We start from the raw sequence: 25,746 nt of genomic DNA, 5'->3' as shown, positions 1-25,746 counted from the left end.
AATTTTCCAACGATATAAGAATATGCACCTTGAGGTTGTTAGATGGTTGAAGATGGTGGTAGTTTTTCCGTAAGATACCGGACATCTGGATTTATTTTTACATGAAATCTGATGTTAAAGTGTTGACAAATATATTCATTTTTTAAACACCAGTGTGCCAAATGACACACTATCTGTGGCTCATTTAGAACCTTAGCTCTAGACATCAGCCAGCATGCAGCATGAAGGTGCTTACAGTAAGATAAATGCTAATGTTTACCTAATGTGTTCACTTCGTTGACATTTTAAATGAAGATGCCTGGGTTTCTTTGTGTGTGTGTGTGTGTTTTTTCTTTTTTACCTTCTTTTATCCAGCTACTCATCCAAGAATTACTTTTTGATGAATTCTAAGCTTGGATAAATCATTTCCACTACATGGGCTTTTTTATACTCACTGATAAAAGTAAGGAGTTGTACCAAATGACCCTGGAAATTATTTTCTCCACATCTCTTTGCAAGAAAAAGTATACTAGATGCCAAGGAGGATACGGATTAGTTGCTTTGGAGGACACTCGTATATAGGTAGAAGTCCCTAGCCTAATGTGGGTTGCATCACCATCGCTAAAGCCAGTCCTCACACTGCTAGGATAGGAGGTTCTGTGGTTGGAGAGGGAGGAGGGAAAAGTATTTTCATAAAGAGGCAGGACTTTGCTCCCAGAAGAGGGGTGCCTGCTGGTCCCGTTATGGCGATATCCACAGTGTGCAGTCTATCAGAAGACAGAAGGCCATGCATATGGGGGTTAGGACGTGAGCAGAGACTCAGAAGCAGAGGAATGTTGTAACGGTAGATCCAGGGTAGAGGCTAGAGTGAACACTTTCAATTGGGAAATTGGAAAGTCAGGCTAAGCGTGTGGCCTGCTTTGAGTGCTAAGCGAGATGCTTGTCTAATCCATCCTGAAGATTCTAAGGAGGTAATGGAAGGTCATGCCTCGTGCTGTAGGAGGGATGCAACACAAATCTTTATATTCTAAGATCAACACATGGTAATAATTTGTAGCTGAGAGCAGCACTCCTCAAAGTATGGTCTGGACTAGCAGCAACAGCATCACCCAGGAACTTACCAGAGGAGAATCTCAGGCCCTGTCCCAGATGTGATGAATCGGAATCAGCATTTGAATAAGGTCTGGTAGGTACTTGGCACCTTACAGTTTGAGAAGTACCGAGATAGAATTCAAGACAATCGGTTGTTCTTGGTTGCAACCAGTTACACATGGAGGAAGGCCTGAGAAACTTCTGAATATGGGATCACCAGAGTTTGTTCCTGGGTGAGGTCAGAGAAGCTAAGGTGGAGACTAGATTTTAAGTCTGATTAATTGGGAGTACAGTGGTATGGTTATGAGAAAGTGAGGGCCTGGTAACTTTGGGACAGAGTGGGGAAGAAACAGTGAATTTGTTTAAAATACGTTCTCGAAGAATGTCTATGCGATGGGTCTGCTGTGGGTCCTACAGTTCAGAGCAGCTCACTCGCTAGTTGGGGGCCCTTGGAACTCATCTGTGGATCAGCCTTGGCTTTGATGTCCCTGTGTTCTGCATCATTAGCCTCTTGGCATTCTAAGAACACCTATCTTCGGGGCGCCTGGGTGGCTCAGTTAGTTAAGGGTCCAACTCTTGGTTTCGGCTCATGTCATGATCCCAGGGGTTGTGGGATCAAGCCCTGGGTGGGCCCCCCTGTTCAGTGGGGAATCTGCTTCCCCTCTCTTTCTCCCTCTGCCCCTCTCCTGCTCACACATATGCATGCTCGCTCTCTCTCAAATTTTAAGAAAAATTAAGAACACCTATCTTGGTTCTCTTCTGAAATCCTCTAATTTCTTTACTAGTCAAGGGCGGATTTTTACTGTCATTTTTCATAGCATCAAACTTACTGAAAAGTAAAGCTGCTTGTCAAGGTGTGTGTTCAGGAACCTAGACACGAGAGCTAAAGCAGTTTCTCCTGTCCTTTTGGGGAGTTTTTTACCTGAATGGGTGAGGTTTCCTTAGAGTAGAGGCCGGAGCCAAGTGGGGAAGAAGCTTTGAGCTGTAGCCTAGAGCCCTCGTCTGCAGCAACACTGAGTTGCCGACAAAGTCATTTTAAACATTTGCATGGACCTGCATTTTTATACTTTCACTGGTGTTTCCCGAATGCAGAAGTATTGCTCATGGTAGAACGAATACTTCCACTATATTCTAGTAGAAAGTGCAGAAGAATAAAAAGAAGAAAACACCCCCCACCCAGAGTGCATTACCCCGTCTTCCGTGTCTTTTTTTTTTTTTTTTAAGATTTTATTTATTTATTTGACAGAGAGAGACACAGCAAGAGAGGGAACACAGGCAGGGGGAGCGGGAGAGGGAGAAGCAGGCTTCCCGCAGAGCAGGGAGCCCAGTGCGGGGGCTCGATCCCAGGACTCTGGGATCATGACCTGAGCTGAAGGCAGACGCTTAATGACTGAGCCACCCAGGCGCCCCGCCGTGTCTCTTTTTAAATTGAAGTGAAATTCACATAATGTAAAGTGAACCACTTTAAAGTGAGTGTGCAATTTAGTAGATCACAGTATTGTACAACAACCCCCTGTCAGTTCTAGAACGTATCATCCTCTCCTCAAAGGAAACCCCATTCCTGACTCCCCTCAAAGGAAACCCCCACCCCAGCCACCCCAGTGTGTCTTTTTAATTCACACAGTTTTCTTCTACACACAGTTGGGCTCATACTGTTTATAGAGTTTAATGCACTGTATTTTATTTAAAATTTTTATCATATGCATTTTCTTGGTCTTTACAATGTTTGTCTTGGGCTTCATTGTAATTGTAAATCCCCATGATCTTGGAGGTGGATTTTCTTGGTGTTACCAGCTCTTCTTCAGAAAACTTCCAGCCCTCTGGGGGCTTCTGTGCAGAATGCGGGGGCTTCGTGGGGGACAGGTTTTCATCGGGGGGGCCTCTCTCACTGCTGTGTGTCGTGAACTTGACAGGTTTCCTAAGAAGAGACTCTGTGCTCTAGGCCTCACCCCGAGCAGCTCATTTTGCCCTAATTGCGAGTGTTACCAAATGACTCCACCAAGGGAATGCAAAACAAGTTCCTCTAATTGCTCCAGAAGTGTAATATGAAGTTTGGATTTCACCTTTTGGCCCCTGGGAGAGGAAACTCTCGCTAGCTTTAAATTGCTTCTCTACTTACCACCCAGCCCCAGTTCTTCTTGCTGGCAGAGACTGCCGTTGTGAACACTCATTCGGATGTTTTCTTTCAAGAATAGGATGCATGCTGGGACGCCTGGGTGGCTCAGTCGTTAAGCGTCTGCCTTCGGCTCAGGTCATGATCCCAGAGTCCTGGGATCGAGTCCCACAGGAGCCTGCTTCTCTCTCTCCCTCTGCTGCTCCCCCTGCTTGTGCTCTCTCTCTGACAAATAAATAAAAATCTTAAAAAAAAAAAAAAAGGATGCATGAGGAGATGGGTCAGACACCTCACCTGACGTGAGACCTTGTCCCCTCTGAGCAGTATGATCTAGAGCAAGCTTAATAGTCACAATGGGGGGCTGGCAAAGTGCAGCCCCGGGGCCAAACCCACCCCTCAGGCTGAGGTTGTATGGCTAATGAGCTCAGAATGGCTTTGACATTTTTAAAGGGTTGTTAACGAAACATCAAAACCGTACAACAGAGACTCATGTGCGGCCTTCTTAAAGCCTAAACTACGTATTTGCTGGCTCTTTATAGAAATGCTGACCGGTGATCCCCAATAATTAATAATAGGAGCAGCAGGAATGGAATTTTTTAGTTTGTATTGAATACCAGGGAATGTTCAAAGTGCTTGACCATGTATTGTCTCATTTCATTCTCACAACAATCCTCTAGGATGGGCATGGTTGTTACCATTTTAGAGAGGAAGAAACAGGCTCAGAGAGGTTGAGTCACTTGCCCAAGGTCACCCAGCCAGGAAGTGGCAGAGCTGGTGTCTTGAAGCCAGGCATGGGATTCACTCCAGATTCTGTATTCTGTCACCGCCCAACAACTTCCACCTGAACCTTGTAAGATTTTACTGTGCTTTTGAGGTAAAAGTTAATGTCTTCATCTGTGCGAGCTGAAATCATACAGCAGCCCTTCCCAAATTGGGGGTCTGCAAAATAACCTGCATTTCAAGGAGGCTTCCTGGTCAACGAAGCATGAGAAAGCCTTGTTGGGTTTGTTTACTGTAGCATTCCATGAAGCTCTATTATTCTGGTGTGAATCTTCACAAACCGGGGCGGGGTGGGGTGGGGTGGTGTTGGTATTCAGCTATTTACCAAACTTTTTTAAAATTTATTTTTGCCTATTGAAGGCACACAAATGAAAACCTTCCAGAACTACTGCTTTGCAGGAAAAAGTCAACAAGCAGTGTTACAGAGGCATTCTCGGCCCAGGATTTTTCCAGAAGTATGAAAACAGTGTCATCTAGACATTCATTGATTCATCTTGACCTACATACGCTTTTTATTCCATTTTCCTGCTGCCACATCCCCCCAACCCCCGAACACACACACACCTTTCTTGTTGCCTGGGAAGGTCAGGGGACTTGTCCGTAAAGGATAGAAAGGTAACGAAACTGAAACACACTGATTTAGATTCTTTTTTAGTAGCTTGTATTGAAAGTCCTATCTAGCTTACGGGAGTACCTCTCGATTTGATGTGCCTGTGCTCTGTAGGTTGAGAACTCTAAGCCAGAGTTTGCCAGAGATTCCCTGATTGATTATATTTATCACAGAGCCTCTGCATGGTGAGATAGCATTCATTTCCGTGTGGCTTGATTTGCCAACACCGTCCGCTGGTACATGTCAGGAGCGATGTGACTTCAGGGATTATAAGTACAGGTATCAGCCAGAGAAACAACTTCATGAATACCTTTTATTTTTTTTTTTAAAGATTTTATTTATTTATTAGAGAGCACAAATGGAGGAGGGGAGGGGCAGAGGGAGAGGGAGAAGCAGACTCTCTGCTGAGCAGGGAGCCCAACACGGGGCTCCATCCCAGGACACTGGGATCATGACCCGATCCGAAGGCAGACAGGTAACTGACTGAGCCACCCAGGTGCCCATATGAATACCTTCTAATTCACCAGCTGTTTATGCTTCTCTTACCACCAGGACTTTGCAGATTTGGCATTTGAGCCCCCAGATGCATTTTCACAAAACTGGCTTCTGCCTGGCATAGGAGGATGCTCCTGGTTTTCTTAAAATCTTGAAATTCTTCAGTTATTTGAGTTTTCCATGTGGATACCAAAAAATGTCACATAAAATAAAGCCAGTATCTCATTTGGGTTTTGAATGAGTTCTGGAGTTTGTAGGAATGGAGCTGCTCTATTAACCTGAGTCAGGGAAGAACATCATGTATCATTTAAAGTCTGTAGGCACAAGTGAACGTAAGGCCTTAATGTACTCTGTTTGGATGTACTTACATTTTCTTCTTCTTCATGTTTCTTCAGCTGGGTCTATGAAATAAACTGACAAGAGACAAATTAACAGAGAAAAGACACACAGATTTATTCATTTTTAATTTATGTGCACAGAGCCTCCCAGAAGGAAGTAAATACCCAAAGGAGCGGGGATATTTAGGAGTTTGTACATCCTCTGAGTAAGGGAAAGAAAGGAAGCAAAAGGCCACTTACAGGAGAGCAAATGATTTTTAGGAAAGATAAATGGGCCCTTACAAGAATAGACAGACATGAGAATTTTGTGACAATTTCTGTCTGAGTGTGGTGCCAATGTTTTGTCTTCCAGAAGGGAGGGTTAAAGCTGCTCCTGGATGGGGATTTATGACACTGGGGTTCTTTCGGGTAAGGCCTGCTTTCAGTCAGATAAAGGATTTCAGGAATTCAGATGCCTTCAGCTCAAAATAATTTTTATACCAAAGTGTCATATTTTGGGGTGGCCTATCTTGATTCCCTTCAACAGTATATTTATTGGAGTAGATACCTGGCATAAGATGTGATTATTTGAGATAAGGTTCTATAGGTGCAGTAGGACATTTTTACAGGATATCCATGAAAGCAGGCTTAGGTGATTCAAAAGTTGTCTCTTGGAATGATAATGAACAGAAACCCACTTGGTAGGGGAATTTGACACTTGAGCTTCTGAATGATGACCCAGAACAGTACAGTGTCCTCTCATTTCTTATGACTATTTAGAAGTTCTTTTTGACCTAACTACCCAGTGTTGTCAAGATAACCAGCCAGGCTGACAGACTGTTTTGACTGGCTGTGAGTGACTAAACTAATCTTGACTAGGAAAGCATAAATATTATCCAGGCCCATCCAAATTTATCTTTCACAAACAACCACACACACCCATCTATGTTCCTGCCCAGATACTCATTCCCCATGCTCTGCAGGTGATTGAAGAATCAGATGGCACTTAATACCTTCCTCCTTTCACCTTGATCAGCTTTCCTCTATGGACAGAGAACAGCAGATGAAAAACTTGTATTTTCTGGAAGACGCTTAGACCATTTCAAGAGAAAAGGGCCCCGGTTGCTCTTCCTTTTTTCCTCTCTCCTGTCTTGGTTCTTTGAGATTTGACAATTGTATCAGAATTATTATTGACTTCCCAGGGGCCTTTGTGATTACCACTGAGTTGTCGCTCTACTGACCTTGGGTTTTTTTTCTGAAAAATCCCCATGACTGTTTGGGCACCAGTTTCGGTAGGTTGCTCTTGGTCATTATAGGCTCCTTAATTTCCCCTTTCATCCTGGGCTTATCAGCTGGATTGTATCTGGGATCGCAAGTTGAGCTCTTTTATTGTGCATGAGATTCTTCAGCCTCTCTGTTATCTTGCACTCTGCTCTCTCTCTGGGTAGCAATCGGGGTGACTTTCAGGTTTCTCTGCCTGGTTTGTTCTTGCTGTCAACGCTGTCGTTGTCTGCCTGTTTGCCTTCTGTCCCTGGCCAGGAGGGAGTTTCCAACACTGTCACGAATATCTCCTGATGACTGACACTCTGTACATTCTACCTGCGTTTCTCTCTCCTTAGGAGAACCCAGGGGAAGTTGCTGACGTGGAAGAGAAAATGGTTTTATTTTTTCCTCTTAACGTGATGTAGAAGTTGGTCTGTGATATACAGACATTGGTAGATCTGCTTCCATCTTATTTGAGAATGGATTCAGCATCTTAGATGAGCACATTTGAAGGGTAAAATGTGATTTGTTTTGTTTTGTTTTGTTTTGCTCAAGTCCTGCCTAAATCACCAAGCTCTCTGCTCTCCTGCTTCTGCCTCTGGGGTTTGGCCATCCCTGGGCCAGGCCCTTGGCCTCTAGTTACTCCTGCTGCTATATTGGCTCTGGCCCTGGTACTCAGGCCTGATCACTGGCCCGGTGGGGGCACAAGTACCCTAGTTTGGGGAAACAGACCTCCATCTTGTTTCTGTACCAGTTATCTAGTAAGTGTTATTGCCAAAGCCCAGGCTTCCAGACCCGGCCTGTCCAGATGCTGCGTTTGCCTCTGTCACAGTCCAGGGAGCTGTTACTTCTAACTGGCTTCCATGGGGCCATCTCCTGCTGCCTAGTGAGATCCTGGAACATCACTAGCGACTGGCTTTGCTGTGGCTAGGGAACATCCGTTGAGCCAGCCTCCTTCTGGTCGCCTGCTCTGCTTTTGTTGTGCTCCTAACTTTCTTTAAACTACTTCAGCATGCACAGTGATGTGTGTGTGAATTTAATCCAAAACGGGAATGAAAATTTAAAATTCCACGCATCTGCCATTGGTGATACTCGCCCTAAGGGTGCTTAGTTTGCATTTGAGAACTTTGAATCAACAGCTTATAGGCCATTCATTCTATTTAAATTGTACCTCAATAAAATTGTTCAGAAAACGAAACCAGACAAGCCTGTCCTCCTGTGGCTACCTCCACAAGCTCTTCAATTATCTTTTTTTTTTTTTTTTAAAGAGACAGAGGTAGCCAGAGCAGGAACACAAGCAGGGGAGTGGGAGAGGGAGAAGCAGGCTTCCCGCGGAGCGGGGAGCCCGATGCAGGACTCGATCCCAGGACCCTGGGATCATGACCTGAGCCGAAGGCAGATGCTTAACGACTGAGCCACCCAGGCGCACCTCAATTATCTTTTATCCACAATTAATACCAGATGCTCTGACACTAGCACAATGTGCTTGTTACTTTGGAGGCATCTGGAGGGCCTGTTAAGATGCAGACTGCTGGGTCCCATCCCCAGCATGGCTGAATCCGTAGATTTTAGGTGAGGCCTGAGGGTTGGCATTTCTACTACACTCCTGTGGGGTGCTCAGAGGACCACTTGGGAAAATCTGACATAACGGAGAGTAGGACTGCTTTTTCATCAGTGGACTTCTTAGCAATGTACAAGATACATGATTTTTCTAGAAATAATGTACAAGTACTGCTACTCTTGTGTGAACAGGGCACAGAAGGTCAAGCCAGCCCCCATGGCCTCTCTTGGAAGATTGCAAGAAATGCAGACTCTTCAGCACAGACACTAGACCTATTGAATCCAGATCTGCACTTGAACAAAATTCCCAAGTGATCCAAACACATGGTAAAATTTGGAAAATACTGACCTCAACCAATGTAGCACACATGGTCTGATTCAGTGGTCTTCCACTGTAGATTCACATTAGAATTATCTACAGTCTCTAAAAGGTAGATTGACAGTCCAGCTGGGCTCAGATTGTTAATGAGAATCACCAGGAGAGGGATCCAGGCTTCTGAAATGTCTTATAAGCTCCCCGGGGGGTTCTAAGGTACAACTAGGTCTGGGAGCTACTAGTCTGGTCTCTGAGTAATAGCCATGTAGTATTCTTATAACATGTCCCAGCTGGAAAGGTCTTTTGCTTGGCCTGTCTTCAAAGTTCAGTACTGACAATTTAATGGCAACTAATACCTTACCCTAACAAAAATCATTTCATTTCCCTTACATGTAGATTCATAAGAGAAAATGTGTAGAGTTCTACCTACGGTGTCTTTACAGTCTAATAAGCCTCTTTAAAGCTCAAATGCCTTCCTAAAACCAAGTTTCTGGTTGAATATAAAGATAGAATTACTCTGCTCTGATTCTTCATCTGGAGATTGGTGAAATGAAGCAATTTCACATCCTAAGCACCTTAAAAAGAGTCTTACCTTGCTGCAACATTGGACCCTGTGGAAATCTTGGAAAGCTTCATAGTTTGCCTCTGGTGCATGGTTTTAGGGGAGGAAAAATGAATTTCCCTCTACCTTTCTGGGTTCCTGGCTGAGACACCCACCTTTAATAAGAGAAAGATTAACAGGAGAAAAAAATCTAATTAAATATGTCCAGGAACCCCACAAGACACGAAAGGCTCTCTGATAATCAGGTAATTGAGGTGTGCATGCCATCCTGAGCTAAGGAGAAAGAGGCTAAGGGTCTGGGGCGTTAGAGGTGAGGAAGACAATTCACAGGAAGATGGGAAGGACAAATGTTTGGAAACATGATTATCATGCCCTGTGGTGAAGACATTCTTGTGTTTAAAAATATATATATATATATATATTTTTGGTAATAGCTCTCTTCCCGGTACAGGCCTCTATCTAAATTCTTTTAGGCAGTTAAGAGAGAGGTAAAAAGCTCTTCTTGAGTTTATCAGGCCTTGATTGTCTCCTGCTCAAAATAAGCCACATGCCAAAGTGGCACATTCTGGGGTGGCCTGCCCTGAACCCCATCAGTAAAATGAGTCTTATTACCGGAACTCACCGTACAAAGGAATCAATGCTGTATTTCACATTATATAAATTCCTGGCTTATGTTGTTTGAGCAAATGACAACTAATTAACTGTTAGAACAATTAAGTACCTTGAGAATAGTCAACTGAGATCTGCCCTGATTTTTTTCTGATCCCCATTGACTTAAACAAAAAACCAAAAACAAAAGCTCTGCATGGATCAGGTTTATGAGTGACAGGTAACAAGAAGGTCCCATATTTTAAACATCTCAGATGGCCCCATCAGCTGATTCTTTGCACAGCGTGGACATTGGAAGGTGAAAGTCACTCCTTGCTTCCTTTTGTTTCCACATGCAAGCAATTGAACCCACGTGTGTAGGTCACCATTTCCATGCTAGTGAATGCAGATTTGTTCAGCCCAGGTAGGGAGGGATAGGACAAAAACAAAGTAAATCAGGAACTGGAGGAGAGCTTTTTCCAGGGTCCTTACTAGAAGACCAGATATCCCAGCCAAGGGCACTGTGGGAAACTATCGGCTCCCATAGGAAACCAAACCCAGATCTTTCTAGGTGGGCAATGGAAGTAGATACTCAAGGTGGGGGAAGGACCCTTCTCAAACTGGGATGTGCACACGACTCACCTTGGGATCTTATTAAATGAAGATTCTGATCCAGTGGGTCTGGGTGGGATGAGACCTGAGAGTCTGCGGTTCTAACCAGCAACCCGGACATGTTGACGCCATTGGTCTAGGAGCCAACCTCCTGACTGAGCGGCATGGGTTCAGAACAGTGCCTTTATATGTAAATTTGCAAAAGAGCCATTTGGAAAGCTCACTTCAACACAGGTTTCTCTTCCCCAGCCCTAGAGACAGATTTCATAGACAGGGCCTGCTGATTTGCCTTTTAACAATTCCCAGGTGATGCTGCTAGTCCCTGGACTATGCGTGACAAGGCTGTAGTTAACTTGGAACAGACTTAGTAAGATGACTCTGCCTCTTCTACCAGTAGCCTTCTCTTTAAGAGCAAAGAATCACACACCAAGAGATGAAGGAAGATGCCACTGAGTCTTCCCTTTGGAGAAAAAATGACATAGCATACTCGGAGAGTATCACAGGGTCTGTGTTATTTTTTTGCTTTGACAACATGCTGTTTTGACTGAAGACTGAAAAGGACGCTTCTGGAATAAAACCTAGAGATAAGATTGAGCTAAAAGAACAACAACTCTACCTGGGGCGGTGCTGACTGGCAAGTAATGGGACTAGTTATTTTAGGATGACAAAGCTATATGTGCATTAAAAAAAAAAAACGCTAAGAGCTCAAATACCAAAATGTTGTCAGTGGCTAGCTCTTGATGTCAGCAATGGGATTTGGGGTGATGTTCACTTATTGCTGTATACTTTTTTGCTTTACATTTTTCTGCAAAGGACATTTAAATACTGCTTCCATAACTTAAAAAAAAAAAAACCCTACCAAATGTTTTTAAAGGGAAAAAGGGAGATATACACCCTGTGTAAATTCATATTTTTTTGGTTTGGTTTTGTTATGTCTATGCCCTTCTGCTGCTTTTTTCAGTGGGAAAGGGATTGTTTAGTCCATGACAGTCCAGTGTCCCAGGGGCAAAGGAGAAAGCTAAGGGCGAGGCCACGCCATTTGCCTGGAAAATGGACGCCCGCCTACGTGGTGAGAACAAGGAGTCCCAAAGGAGAGGTTGTTAGTCCCTAGGAGAAAATCAGAGGCAGCTTCTCTTCTTCCCTCCTCTTCTCCTAAACCATCCAGCTAAGCCCCAAGAGTCCCTGGAAGGACCTTTCTTGTCCTTCACCTTAGAAGGGCTGAAATAAGCTTTAAGTTCGAATTGGAAAAGATTAAGAAATCAAGAGAACAACCTGCTGGGGAAAGGGAGAAACTATGGATTTGGACACCCAAATTCAATGGATCCTTTGGGCTGGTTGCATGGGCCCACTCAGCCTGGCCAGACCAGAGGGAGGCACCCAGCGTGGTAAGAATCCTATCACGAGCGTGTCAACATTGAGCCGATGAGTGTGCTCAACGTGCGTCAGGGAGTGATCCTTCTAGAAACACGCAGCCCTGGGCTTGAAGATGTACCTTTTAGGGCATTATGTAGACTCTTAACATATGTGCTTATTTTCAGCAATTCAAGGAAACATATTTAAGTCACAGGTTTTTGTGTTTTTTTTTTTTTTCCTTCTGTTAGTCTGGAAACACTCAACGAAGTTCATATGCATCTAGTTCACCCACAGTACAACTTTTCAGCTAAACTCTAGGACTCTGCTGTCACCTGCTGGCATTTCATCTACTTTGTTAGAAACTGCAAAAGAAACGCTCAACATATTTCCTGAAGTCTCTTGGTCTTAATATGCCAGGTGTCAATTACCTGGAAGACCATGGAGAGAAGGAAAGGCCTGATGGGACTTGTCCACGTCATGGGGGGGGAGACGTGTGAACAAGCCTTAAGGAAGGGCAGACAACAGAGCCTCTCAGCCCTGAGCCAGCTGATCTTGGGCAAGGCCCTTGACCCTCACTCTCATCATTGCAAAGAGAAGCAGCAACAACCTCCCCCACCCCGGGGCCCTTTAGGGCCTGTGAGGATTCCAGTGGCATTTCCTACTAACTAAAGCATGAGTACTGTCCCTGGAGTGATGACCTCAGAGGTCACTCCCGGAGACCTTTCTGTCACAATAAACAAGATTCTTCACCAGCATTATATTTTCAAAAGACGGATGAGTTGTTGAAGCCTCCTCAAAGTCTGGTATCTCTGTAATTTATTTTTAGGAACAACTAAATCAGAATGCTCAGAAAAAGCCAGTGAACAGTCTCAGAAATTGCCCAGTTTTTTGCCCTAGGAAACCATGGACTCTGTTTTATGTTTTGGAACACGGAACAAGCCTTCAGGTTGAGAAAATGTTGCCCAGTGAATGCCAACCTAATTATTTATGTTTTTCTGTCTCCTCTTGGGAAACACTTTGTGAGCCTGCGGTTTGTTAGGCCAACAACAGGATATTTGAAGGTCCCCAGGGAATTATAGTCCCATATTTAGCCTGACAGAGGAAGTAAAGGCTGATGATGAAAATAAGGCATTTCTTTAATGCTACCAGTGCCTTCCTTCCTCCTCCCTCAGAATCCTGGTGTCACCATCATGAGGCTTTCGATGCTATTTATGGTCCTCAGGAAATGGCCTTTTCTAGTTGTGGAAGGAAATTGACCTCTTCTGGCTCCTAAGTCCTCCTTCAGAAAACTGTTAGGTATGACTGGAGCATAAAGAGGAAAGCCAAAACTGTCCATTAGACTCTTACCCATTGGGATGACTATTCTCAAAATGAAAACAAAGCAGGAAAAAAAAAGTGTCAACAAGGACTTGAAGAAATTGGAACCCACGTGCACTGTTGGTGGGAATGTAAAATGATAACAGCTGTGTCACAGAATGGTGGTTCCTCAAAAAATGAAAAATAGAATTACTGCAGGATCCAGTAATTCTGCTTCAGAGTATATACCCCAAAGAATTGAAGGCAGGAACTTGAAGAGATACTGGTATACCCATGTTCATAGAAGCATCAATCACAATAGCTGCCATTAATCATAGTAGCAAGCCAGGTGTTCATCAGCAGATGAATGGAGAAGCCAAATGTGGTCTACACAGCCAAGGGAATATTATTCAGCCTTTAAAAAGAAGGAAATTCTGACACAGGCTGTGATCTGGCTGAGCCTTGAGGACATTATGCCAGTCAAATTTGTCAAAGGGCAAATACTGTATGATTTGTTTTTATAAAGAACCTAGGATAGGCAGATTCATAGAGACAAAGTAGAATGGTGGTTGCTAGGGTTGGGCAGGGGAGAGGAAACTGAGGAGTTGTGTAATGGGGACAGAGTTTCAGTTTTGCAAGAAGAAAAGAGTTCTGGAGATGGATGGTGGTGAAGGTTGCACACAACGTGAATATTACTTAATGCCTTTGAACTGTTCACTTAAAAATGGTTCCAATGATAAATTTAATGTTATTTGCATTTTATCACAATGAATTAAAACCACACACACTTTACAGAACTTAGTCTTTACCTTTGGCCCTTGCAATGACTAAATCACTAGCCCATGTTAAACCTGGTAATACTGTGCAGGGCTGTCCGATATAACCTTCTGTGTCGACGGAGATGTTCTTCGTCTGGGCTGTCCAATGTGGTAGGCACTAGCCCCATGTCGGCTTTCGAGCACTTGATATGTGATGAGTGAAATGGAGGCACTGAATTTTACTTTTATTCAGTTTAAACAGCCACATGTGGCTAGTGGACAGTGCAGGTAGACTATCCATCTGTACTACTATGCCCAAATATTTTCCCTTCCTCAGCACAGAGGAGTTGGCCTTAATGGACGGGCCAGCCTTTTCTAGTTGAATGTCCTTACAAGACCCAAATTCCTTTACTGCCATGTACAGTCTTCCTTCACTTTTCCTTGTAAATCCATGGAGTGATGTTATGAACTAAAACTGAGGTCCAAGTCCTTATTATACAGAAATTATGTAAGTGCTTCAGTATTTGCACTGGATACCCCAGCAATCAGTGCATGCTTTACTTTTTAAGGCTCTGCTAGAAATCACAGACAGGTAAGATATGTAACAAATTTCTTAGATTGAAATAGAATCACACGATAAAATTGATGAACCCCAAACGCATTCGTCCTCTAAAATGGGAATAGCTAAATATGTCATCATGTACTGTATAACGTTGCTTAGAAATAATGAAGGTTGCCAGTGGCTGAAAAAGGATTTCTATTTAAACAGGCTGCAAATAGAAGGTTTAACAAGTCAATCAGTGGGCAGCGTTCCTTTGTGACAACCCAGTGTTTAATGATGCTCTAGATGTTACATTTATCTTCATGGAAAGAATGAAAGCTGTTTATTAAAGAATAAAGTATGGCATGCAAAATGAAGATTGCTCTGTGGCAGGGAGGAGATAAAAGAAGAGTTTACATTATTCTTATACCGAATGGATACGGGCTGTTTAATAAAAAACCACCATTTTCAGTTCCTGTGGTGTTGCTCACCAGGAATGCTTTTTCTTTCTCTTTCAGCAATGGGTAGAAGGACTGAGATCAATCATACACAACTTCAGGGCCAACAATGTCAGTCCAATGACCTGCCTCAAGAAACAGTGAGTTTTATTTACATCACTCTTTGCTCTTGGCTGTTAAAAAGCAAAAGGTCAGATTAGGAGATGAAGGCTTCGTGTATTGCCAGGCCACATTGTCCTTGCCTTCCCCTCCATGCTCCTGACCCTGGAAAGGAAGTTCCCGACACACACCTGGACTCTTCATGCCACTTGGCAGGGCACGTGTGATCAACCCATAGCCCAGACTGATAAGAAAGGAATGATTGATGGCAGGAAGGTGCTGGAACTTCAGTATCCTCTGGGACATTGGCCCAGACAATAGTTCTCCATGCTTGGGGCCATAGTTGGGTGCTGTTGTAGCTAGAGCCTCTGTTGTGTGAGACAAAACTGGGGAGTGTGGCCAAGAGAAGCACTTAAAAAAGCACCCATTTCTAGGGTCACAAAGGAGCACTGGCCCCAGGGACTGTTCAGCACCCAGTCAGGGATCCAAATGTACTGGCCTTACCCCAGCTCACAGTATCCAAAATCCAGAGGGATGCCGCCGTGGTAGATTTTTAACCCTTCCCAAGTTATTCCATCAAGGTGACGTGAAAGTTACTCAAGTAGAAAGCCTAGCCAAAGCCAAAGTCAGCCTGTTTAAAAAGCAGCAATCGGTGCAGTAAGGGGGCTGCCCGCCATCATGGGCCATTGGCAGGCAATTGTAGGTGCAGAAGGGAACTACGCTGAGAAATTACAGGAATAAGCCTGCACTTGCAACCAGCACCAAGGGTGTGATTCCTTGGACTGTCCAGCAGGAGGAAGAGAGGTCAGCCCTTTGGCTACTTTCACCCTTAGTTTTGGTCCCTTTGGCAGGTGCTTGAAGAGAACAGGCTCTTGACTACAGTCCCAGCTTGGCCACTTAGTTCTTGGGTGACCCTTGACAAGTTCTTAGCCTCGTGCCTTACTGTTCTTAATCTGTGAATGGAGAAGGTGACCAGAACTTATTTTACAAGATTACCACACAGATGTAATGAGGTCCTGGAAAACGCCCAGCCCAGTTCCTCCTTCATTCAGTATTAGTGATTTTGATTATTATGCCAGCCCTCTGGTTTTCTTTCCGTCACCTTAGTAGGGGGTGGTTAGTCTTGTAAATACCCGTTTGTCCTGCAGCTGCTTCTCCTCTTCCTCTGCAGTTGCTGTGGCATGTTTTCTTAGAAATAAAGAGCAACAATGGATATTTGACTTTCCACTTTGGGCATTGATAGAATCCCGAAGGATCTGAGACTTTGAGAATGCCCACTTAGACCTGAGGGACCCCAGTATCTGTAGGTGGACACCAGGTCTTATCTGTCCCCATTGGCGTCCTGCTGGGATCCCTTTATGGAGCTGGTGTTCACCCATCCACCAACTGCCATGAGGGTTAGCTCATCAAGAGGTCACACCTGCCCACTTCTGGAGAGAATGACCCTGTGCTGAAAGCGGAGTCACTGTGCCTGGGAGACTGCACTCCTCTCTTTTCCTGGTGGGAAGCCCATGGCCCATAATGGGCTGGAACAGGATACAAAAGGCCAGCCCCCATGCCACCAAGTCTGGTGCACATCACGCTCCAGAGCCCCCCCTGGCGTCAGGCTAAAGCACCAGCAGAGACCACAACTTTGTGTGACTGTTCTGGTCCTTTCTGCTTCCCTCACACCTGTTGTCTTGAAAACATTCTCTGAAAAGGAGTCACTTGGGCCTCTAGGAGATTGCCAGAAGACAGAAACTTTACCAAATTGTCATGTTCTGCTCATTGTTAGAATATTATTGACTGGAATCCATGAGAATGTGAGTTAACAGCTAGGAACAATCCCAGCACCTACGAATGAATATTCTGCGTCCCTGTGTGTCCAGAAAGCCTGGGGAAAGCAAAGAGTTGCTTACCATCAATTTGAGTTGATGAACTTCTCTTCCTCTTGGAAATTAAGGAAGGTGCCCATTCGATCTGTGCTTTGCTGCACTGGGAACAGGGAGTGGGGGTCCCCATGGGTCCTCAGGACAAGGCTGGCTGGTGTCACCGTGCAGTTGCATTTCCATCTTAGTAAAGATTATTAAAGAGCGATAATCAAGGATGAGACCAATCACCAAAAAAGTACCTACAATTTGTTTTGCTTAGTGCAAGCACCCAAATTTCTAGTTCATCTAGGGTTGCTGGGAAAAATACAGAATTCCCAGTTAAATTTAAATTTCAGATAAGTAATAGTTTTTGAGTATAAGCATATTCTGTGCAGTATTTGGAACATACTTGTAAAAAAATTGTTTTTCTGAAATTCAAATTTAACTGAGAGTCCTGTATTTATATTTGCTAAACCTAACAACCATAAATTCATCTCGCAGTATATTATTGTCTCTAGTTTTCAGAATAAATGTTCTTTGTTTGAATGAACTTTCTTTTAAAGTTCTTAACTGGATTGAAGTGTTGCTCCTAAGAAACATTGAAACAGTGTTATGGTTGTTTTCCAGCTGGATGAAATTGGCGTTTATGACCAACACAAATGGTAAAATTCCAGTTAGGAGGTAAGGCCATCGTTTCTGTCTATATTCCATATCCTGGGCCGACCCTTGTGATACCAGACCAAAGAGGGAGCCCATCACAAGTGCTTGTTAATTGCTTTCACTAAAGATATTTCTGGAAGTTTGGTTTAAATCACTCCATCAAATGCCGTGTTTAGTTTGGAAAAATCATTTGTGGATGTAAAGTTGCATTTTTCTTCAGAACGGGTAGCATTAACTCTACTTCGATAAAGAACATCTGAAGATGTAGCAGATTTCTTTTTAATCTTCAAATATGTGGGTTTTTAGGATTTTAATGTCTTTCATCTTCTTGCCCTGAGCGACCATTAGCTAAAATGAAAGAAGTTTGTACTGTGCACTTTTATGGGAAGTGTATAGACTGTGTCTTCAGAAGAGTGTTATCTCTGGACGGTGCTTCTCATTCTGGGCCTTGCTGTTCCTTTGGTGGGTGGGGCAAGTGGATGCCTTTGGCTTCTGGCCACTTGGTCTCTAGGTGTACTCTCCCTGACACCATGCACTTTTCAGAGCTGTCACTTTTTCCCCTTGCTGTGCCCAAGGTAACAGTGACAATGAGAAAAAAAAAAAAAAGGCAGTAAAGCCTGAATGGAATCAAGAATGAAAAAAACAGGGGCACCTGGGTGGCTCAGTCGGTTAAGCATCCGACTCTTGATTTCGGCTCAAGCCATGATCTTAGGGAGATCAAGCCCCGAATGGGGCTCTGTGCTGAGCATGGAGCCTGCTTAAAATTCTCTCTTTCCCTCTGTCCCTCCCCCACCCCCGCTTGAGTGCATTATCTTAGAGATAAAATTAATAAATAGATCTTAAGAAAGAAAAGAATGAAGAAAACATGAACTAGATTTGTCTTCCACATGTCTTCTTTTTAAAAAAAAATCTATTTTAGAGAGAGAGCATGAGTGAATCAGGGGGAGGGGTAGAGGGAGAGAGAATCCTGAAGCAGACTCCCCACTGACCGTGGAGCTCATGCGGAGCTCAAACCCAAGACCCTGAGATCATGACCTGAACCAAAATCAAGAGTCGGTCGCTTAACAGACTGAACCACCCAGGCGCCCTTCCAACATGTCCTCTTTAATACTTAAGCTGATATGTTTCACCCTCTGAGGATTCCCAATGCTTCCTTCTTTTCTGCCTCTCTATTCCATTTCTGGTGTTAGGATTTGCTAATGGTCTGTGGGGACATTTTGAGATGGTAGTGATAGGGATTCTTTACCAAACTCTCCTAGTATCTTTTTGGTTGGTGTTTGTGTAAGCACTTCATGGAGATTCCAGAAGCTGGAGTGGACTGCAGAGCATCAGCTGTCCACATGAAACCAGGAATGTGTTTGGATTCATGAGCCTAAGCCCACAGCTGAATTAATCATGGGTTCCCTAGATACCAACCCAGTCTTCTAGAATTCTCCAGACTTAGGTTCATGTTGACCTCCTCTCTGGACACCACTTTAGTGAAGAAGCCAACTGACAACAACAAATAAAACCCAGAGCTACTGGGTAGAATCTTATCTTGGAACTGTTTTATCTGTCAGAGATGAGGCAAACAGGTCACCAACTGATAGCATTTGAGCAAATGCATTCAAGCAGTGGCATGCTGATCACACCTAGCCATTTCTGACTTTTCTACACCTCCCTCTCTGCCCAGCCACCTCATTCTGCCTTGAAGCTTCCATTCTGTATCCCTAGGAGATTATCTCCATACTCTCTCAAAATTATTCTTTTCACATTTAACGGAATCATCTTAGGGGCATCTGGGGGGCTCAGTCGGTTAAGTGTCTGTCTTCGGCTCAGGTCATGATCCTGGTGTCCTGGGATTGAGCCCCATATCAGGCTCCCTGCTCAGCGGGGAGCCTGCCTCTCCCTCTCCCGCTCCCCCCTGCTTGTGGTCTCTTGTTCTCTCTCAAATAAATAAAATCTTAAACAGAATTGTCCTAGAGGCCATCATTTTAATTCCGTGCTCTATAACAACCCATGTGACAGAACTGGAATATCAATGAGAAAATTAAAAGCATACAAATCATAAGGAAGACCATGGGCAATATTTTTACTTAACCTTTTATTAAGGGCTTACCAAGTCGTACACCTCATGCATTGTTGTGGTCTTTATAGATCTACATGTAGGATTCTCCTTTTTATTAACTTACTGGCAAATCAATTTTATGTCTACTTTAGAAAAAGAAAGTAGAACCTTTAAAAAAAAAAATGCCCTGTTAGCACCTTTGACTGATAATTGTTGGCAAAGATACTTTAAACTGATCCTTATTTTTTTTAAATCCTTTGCTCTGTTGAGCAATAGCAGGACAATTATTTTAATATATCCCAGCATCCTACAGCTACTGCCCAACATATAGTACATTTTTCTTTAAAATCTATATTGAATTAAGAAGTCCAAACTTAGCACAGACAGCAGTGTGGAGAACAGAAATTTATGCTGGATCTGTTTTTACATACCTTACTGTCCTGCTTTTTCTTCCAAGATAAGGTTCAGGAAATGGACAAAGTAGAAACACATAGATTGCAATCAAAGCACTTCTAACTAACAATTCTGGTTTCATTTATATGTATCCTCCTAATCAAGCCATTGTTAGACAAGCTTGGAAGTTTTTTTTATGGCTTCGAAGATCTTTATCGGTATGTTCACATACAAAATTATTACCATCCTTTTGTCATTTTCTTTAGCTCTCTTTGACATGAACATTTTGGTGCCTGCCAGTATTAACAGGTGTTTGACACAAGGCATCTGTGATTCGGGGGCAGTTTGTTCAGAGTTGATGGAGAATTGACACCAAGCCAGAGAAAAGCGGATGAGTCCCCTGGTAGATGAGCTGCCAAGGGCTAGGTGGAAATTGTTCTGAATGTTTTAATGGATATGAAGAGTAAACACTTTTAAAATGTCATTTCATCACTATCATTCTGGAGTTCTTAAAATGGAAACTATTAGTATAGTGTGCATACTGTTAAAAGGGATCTGGCTTCATAGTTGTTCCATCGCTTGGGAATGGCCCCTGCTCTTGAGTATTAGCTGAAATTTAATATCCAGGAAGTTGCCAGAATGATTAATGAAGAAAGTCTTACTCTTTATCTCCCTCTTTTCTTTCCATCTGTATAATCTTAGGCAATCTGCCTTTCTCTCAAACTTACAAATTCACACTCAGTTTATCTTCCCAACCAGACCAAAGCTTTGAAAGTCACTCTTTTCTTTGCCATTTCCTATTCCTTGTAACCTGGAGTTGGAACCAGTGGCTAGAGAATCAGGAAATGATAGCCAAACATTAATTGTGGGCTCTGGCTGGAAGTAGTCTTAAAGGAGACCATTGTGTTAAAGAAGCCTGAGAGCTTCGGGTATGGTCATGGCAGCCCAGCTCCTATGTAACTATTTATGTCCCAAAGGCTTAGCTCACCTGTGAAGGGAGTAGGACCCTACTGAGGCTTCATGGCATGAGTCCTCCCTGAGTGTTTCAGAAGATGGTGTTAAAACCATGGAGTGGATTGTAGGCCCGTTGAGGGCAAGGAAAGAATGAGACTCCCTTGGTTTCTAGGATCATTGCTATCTTAGTCATGTAAAGTCTACTGGAACATGGAATTGAACCAGAACTCTAATAGGCCTGGGCACCACTCAAGGGCATTTGCTTTCTAGCATTTCTTTTGGGGAAGGTGGTTTATTTTGATTCAACAAAAAGTCATGAGTACCTGTTAGCCGTGAAGCACTATCTTGTACTCTGTGGGCATGGAGCTGTATAAAAAGAGTTGAATCAGTCAGTCCTTGATAAATACTCTCTCACGAAATGCCTATGACAGTACCTAAAATGTCCCCAGGCTTTGATAAATGTGTTTCTCTCAGGACCCCGTTAAAGGGGCATTCTTTGGGCCTCTAATGTAACTGGAAACTCAAAGAATTCACCTTTGCGCCACAATCCTCTTTACCTTTGAGGGAATCCATTTTAAGGCCCAAGCTCTTGGATAGCTGTCTGGAGCAAAGACCATAAATGCACTTTATTAGATAGACCAGGGGAATGGCCTTACTCCTATTCAGCTTCCTTGCTCCTCTTTTCCATCCTGGGTTTGGTCTCCTTTAGAATGAAGTGGGCAGGGGCACCTGGGTGGCTCAGTTGGTTAAGCGACTGCCTTCGGCTCAGGTCATGATCCTGGAGTCCCGGGATCGAGTCCCACATCGGGCTCCCTGCTCAGCAAGGAGCCTGCTTCTCCCTCTCACCCTCCTCCCTCTCATGCTCTCTGTCTCTCATTCTCTCTCTCGCAAATAAATAAAATCTTAAAAAAAAAAAAAAAAGTGGGCAAATCAGTGGTGACGTTGCCCAGCCCAAGCCCCCTCAGGAAAGGGGGGCCAGAGAAGGAGCCCCTCTAGGCCATAATGCCACCTCCTCGTGTCTAGTTTTTGCACAGTCACGTTGTTAGGCTCTGCTTTGCCCTCACTAATATATTCCTACATGGATTTTCCTCTCTCCTGGCACCAGACACCCTATTTTTTTTCTTTTTCTCTCAATCTCTTTATCTGCCCCCCACCCCCACCCCCAGTGCAAAGGCTTGGATCTCCTCCTCCCGTGAGACATTCTTGTTCTGCTTCCTATTTACTTCTTGGCACTTCAGCAAGCTCTAGCCAAAAAATGCTATTCCTATGCCCTCTCCCCTTCCTCCCTGCCCTTCCCTGCCTCCACCCCACACCCAGGTTCTGTTTCACCAGAAAGGCTCAGGCCCTGTGCCTGCTACGGGGTTCATGACCACGTCGGTCAGTTCTCTTCTCATTGTTCATGCCTATCCAAACCTACCCGAAGCTCAAGTTCACTGAGATTGGAGGCAAACAGTTTCCTTCTGCAGGCATCCCAAATGTGGGGATGCTGTTGCCTGTACCTCTCACATTAACACCTAATTTCTTTTTTAAAAGAACACTGAATAGCTACTTTCCCCTATTTTATAAAGGTCCAATAAATTACTTCTCAACCCAATTTAGTGTATACAAATTCCATGAAATCTAGGGAAGTGGGAAAATGTGGGCATAACACCGTCTACCCTAGAAACCAGTTTACTTGATGCCAAATACATACGCTCTACCATGTCTGTAGATGTGTTAAAGAGAATCCGTGGGCCACTGTGGAGTTGAATGCAGCTGTGTCAAGCGCTCTTAAAAATGAACTTCTCACAGTATTCTTGGACCAAGTATGAAACAATAAAGCTTTGAATGAGCACATAACAATTCCTTTACCTAAAGTTAGTTCTCCCCAGTCTATTTTGGAAAGTTGTGCCGTGCACTTGAAGAGGTGCTTTCTCCCACTCATCAAGAATAATTGGCTCTCAGTGCTTACATTGGGATGTGGCTTCCACTTAGCGTGAATGGAAGAGTGCGTGACAGGGTTAGGCGTGGGGAGGTGCTGTTACAAAGCCCCTTGTGCTCACAGAGAAGGCATTCCAAAACCAAGCTTGCCAGATGAAATGGCTGTACCCTCACGTCAAGCCTGGACTTTTGAAATTAGAGTTTCAGTTATTATGGTGACAGATTCCCTGGGCTTCCAGCCACAGCATGAATGAAGACTCCTTTGGTTGGCTAAGGCATGGCTCAGAGCCAAACATGAATTCTAGGGTACCCGCTCCCATCCTCAATAGGTCATTCTGAGTGTTGCCAATGTATTTATCAGAAGAGGAAACAGGCTCATTAAGGTGTTACTCATTTTACTAGTCTCGATGTACACCATACGTGCTAAAGGGTGAATCATTATTCAGAAATACCATGTATCAGGGTAGTACCAAGATTCTACTGCAACACTGAACAAGTGTTTCCCTGTCTCCCCTCCCCACCACACCTATCCCTTTCTCAGTAAACTTCCTAATCCTTGAGGCAGCTGGTATTCAGAGTAGCTCGAGGATGCTTACTTAGCTCAAAAAAAAAAAAAGTAAGGCCACCTGGGTGGCTCAGGTTAAGCATCTGACTTAGGCTCAGATCATGATCTCAGGATCCTGGGATCCAGCCTTGTGGCGGGTTCCTGGCTCAGCACAGAGTCTGCTTCTCTCTCTGCCTCTAACCCTCCCCATCCCTTGCTGGTGCTCCCCTCCACTTAAATAAATAAATAAGATCTTTAAAAAATTTTAAAAACATATCTGATAGTGCATCTCAGCTATGGTAAGTTTGAAAGCAAGGTATAAGGGCCATCCCAGGCAGAGGCTGAATTCTGTGGAGCTTATTTTTCTACCCCAAGCCTAGATAGTGTCAACATGAGGTTTTATTCTAGACCTGTCCCATCTGCCACATGCCTTTTTCCTGAGAAAGTTATTTGGTAGGATCAAAATTTCTCATTGTTTTGGTCCACCAGTATGTATCTCCACAGCTTCTGGGGTTCCCAAGTACCCAGGGGGACACCCATCTGAGAATCAAGTTGCCTCGGAAGTGTAACCAAAGGGATATTGCAGGAGCTAGTTAGGGAAGTGAAAAATACCTAAAAATAAAAACTAAATGTATTTTCCTTCCCCTTCTCCCCCTGCCATCCTACAGTCCTGAGTATCGCTTGGATTTTTGCCTCATAGAAAACGCAATTAACAAAACGTGACTTTTTTTTTTTCCCCCCCTTCTTTTCTGCCCTAGTATTACTAGAACTTTTGCATCGGGGAAAACAGAAAAGGTGATCTTTCAAGCACTCAAGGAGTTAGGTCTTCCCAGTGGAAAGGTATTTATTCATTTAATCATGTGTTTCTAAAACGATTTTGTCTATTTATGTTCTCATATGAAATAAGCCAGCTTATTTATGTTCAACTGATGTCATTTAGATTCAAAACTGGTTACAGTCACATAAAGTACAAGTAACTTTCCCTTCTGCCCGCCTGCCTGCCTTTTGTTTTCTGGGCATTTTAAACTAAATGTTTTCAAATTCAAATAGTGTACTTCAAAATGTTTTTATCAACTTTATTAAGAAAAGGAAATGACAGCCAGGCTGCTCTTTTACACAGCTTGTGGAAAACTTATTTTATTTTATTTTTTGAGAGAGAGAGAGTGGGGAGGGGGTTGGCACGCAGAGGGGGAGAGAGAGAATCTCAAGCAGGCTCCACGCCCAGTGCAAAGCCAGACGCCGGACTCGATCCCAAGACCCTGAGAGCATGATCCGGGCCCAAGTCAAGAGTGGGGTGCCCAGGGCACCTGGGTGGCTAAGATGGTTAAGCACCTGCCTTCGGCTCAGGTCATGATCTCCAGGTCCTGGGGTTGAGCCCCATGTTGGGCTCCCAGCTCAGCAGGGAGTCTGCTTCTCCCTCACCCTCTGCCTCTCCCCCTGCTTGTGTGCACGCTCTCTCTCTCTCTAATGAATAAATAAAATCTTAAAAAAAAAAAAGAGTCGGATGCCCAACTGACTGAGCCACCCACGTGCCCCCAGAAGGCTTATTAGAGAAGCCCATCTGCATTGCCTTGACCAAGCACAATGTCAGCCTGAATAATTGACTAATAAATCCAGTTCTTCAAGATGGCTGTGGAGTATTTTATAAAGCACCCCTCCCTCACAAACCATTTGTGTTCCTGGCCCTTTGGATTTAGAATAATTGAAACTAATTTATTGACTGCAAGAAAGATTTTAGCCTGTTACTACTTTAACAAATCCAATTTGAAATACAAACTTCAGGATGAAAAGTAAAATTTTATATGGTTGTCCTGAGCCCCTTCATGTGGTCTTGTGAAAATTCACAAGATAAACATAAGTAAACACTTGGTTTGATTTTTTCAGCATCCTTTAGGCAGGCACTTGCTTTTCTCCATCAAGGAGAGAAAGAGGAAATGTTTCTTTATATTTGTTTTATGGGGTGTTTCCCAGAGCGAGCCCAGCTGTAGTGTTTGAACACACAAATTATGGCTGCCCATGGTAACCAGAAACACCCATTTACACATGCCGGGTGCTGGCGGGACGGCCTGACCACAGCTGGGATTGGCCGTCTGGCTTCTCTCAGTAAGAATCAGAGATTGAGGCCCTGGGAATCCAAGGTGGTCATTGCTTTACTTCATGATCCTGTAGATAGATTCTTCCCCTCCAAGGAGAAAGATGTTGCATGAGTTATGACACTCTTTTGTTCTTTACAGAATGATGAAATTGAGCCTGCGGCATTTACTTATGAAAAGTTCTATGAACTGACACAAAAGATTTGTCCTCGGACAGATATAGAGGATCTTTTTAAAAAAATGTAAGTTCTACTTATGAGAAAATGTCACATTCTTGTCCCTTTAGATTTTTAAAACATTTTTTGTGGTAATGTTCTAATACAGTATGTTGAGAGTCTCTAGGATTATGTAGCTAGGGTTACATTTTCACCCCTTAGTTTATCACTGTAAAAGTTCACTCTGAGTTTTTGAGAAACTTTTACAAAAATTAATGGCAGCACCTGGAACGATTTTTCCCCCCTTGCATTGGCTTTACTAACTACCTACAATTTTA

The 25,746-nt window shown here is 43.6% G+C and overlaps 1 protein-coding gene across 4 annotated transcripts in view; it reads left to right on the top strand.

The window, feature by feature from the left end:
• The window catches only part of PLCB4 (phospholipase C beta 4), a 163,366-nt gene that overhangs the window by 41,646 nt on the left and 95,974 nt on the right, over positions 1-25,746 (top strand). For all 4 annotated transcript variants that reach the window (XM_021688952.1, XM_021688951.1, XM_021688953.1 and 1 more), the window contains exons 5-8: positions 14,754-14,833; positions 17,270-17,323; positions 23,919-24,000; positions 25,395-25,495. In XM_021688952.1, the coding sequence (XP_021544627.1) occupies positions 14,754-14,833; positions 17,270-17,323; positions 23,919-24,000; positions 25,395-25,495 (317 nt within the window). The remainder of the gene's footprint in view (positions 1-14,753; positions 14,834-17,269; positions 17,324-23,918; positions 24,001-25,394; positions 25,496-25,746) is intronic.

This window comes from Neomonachus schauinslandi, chromosome 10, assembly GCF_002201575.2.
Source record: "Neomonachus schauinslandi chromosome 10, ASM220157v2, whole genome shotgun sequence".
Taxonomy (NCBI): domain Eukaryota; kingdom Metazoa; phylum Chordata; class Mammalia; order Carnivora; family Phocidae; genus Neomonachus; species Neomonachus schauinslandi.
The sequence above is the reverse complement of the archived record's forward strand: the minus strand, read 5'-3'. Positions and strand labels throughout refer to the sequence as shown.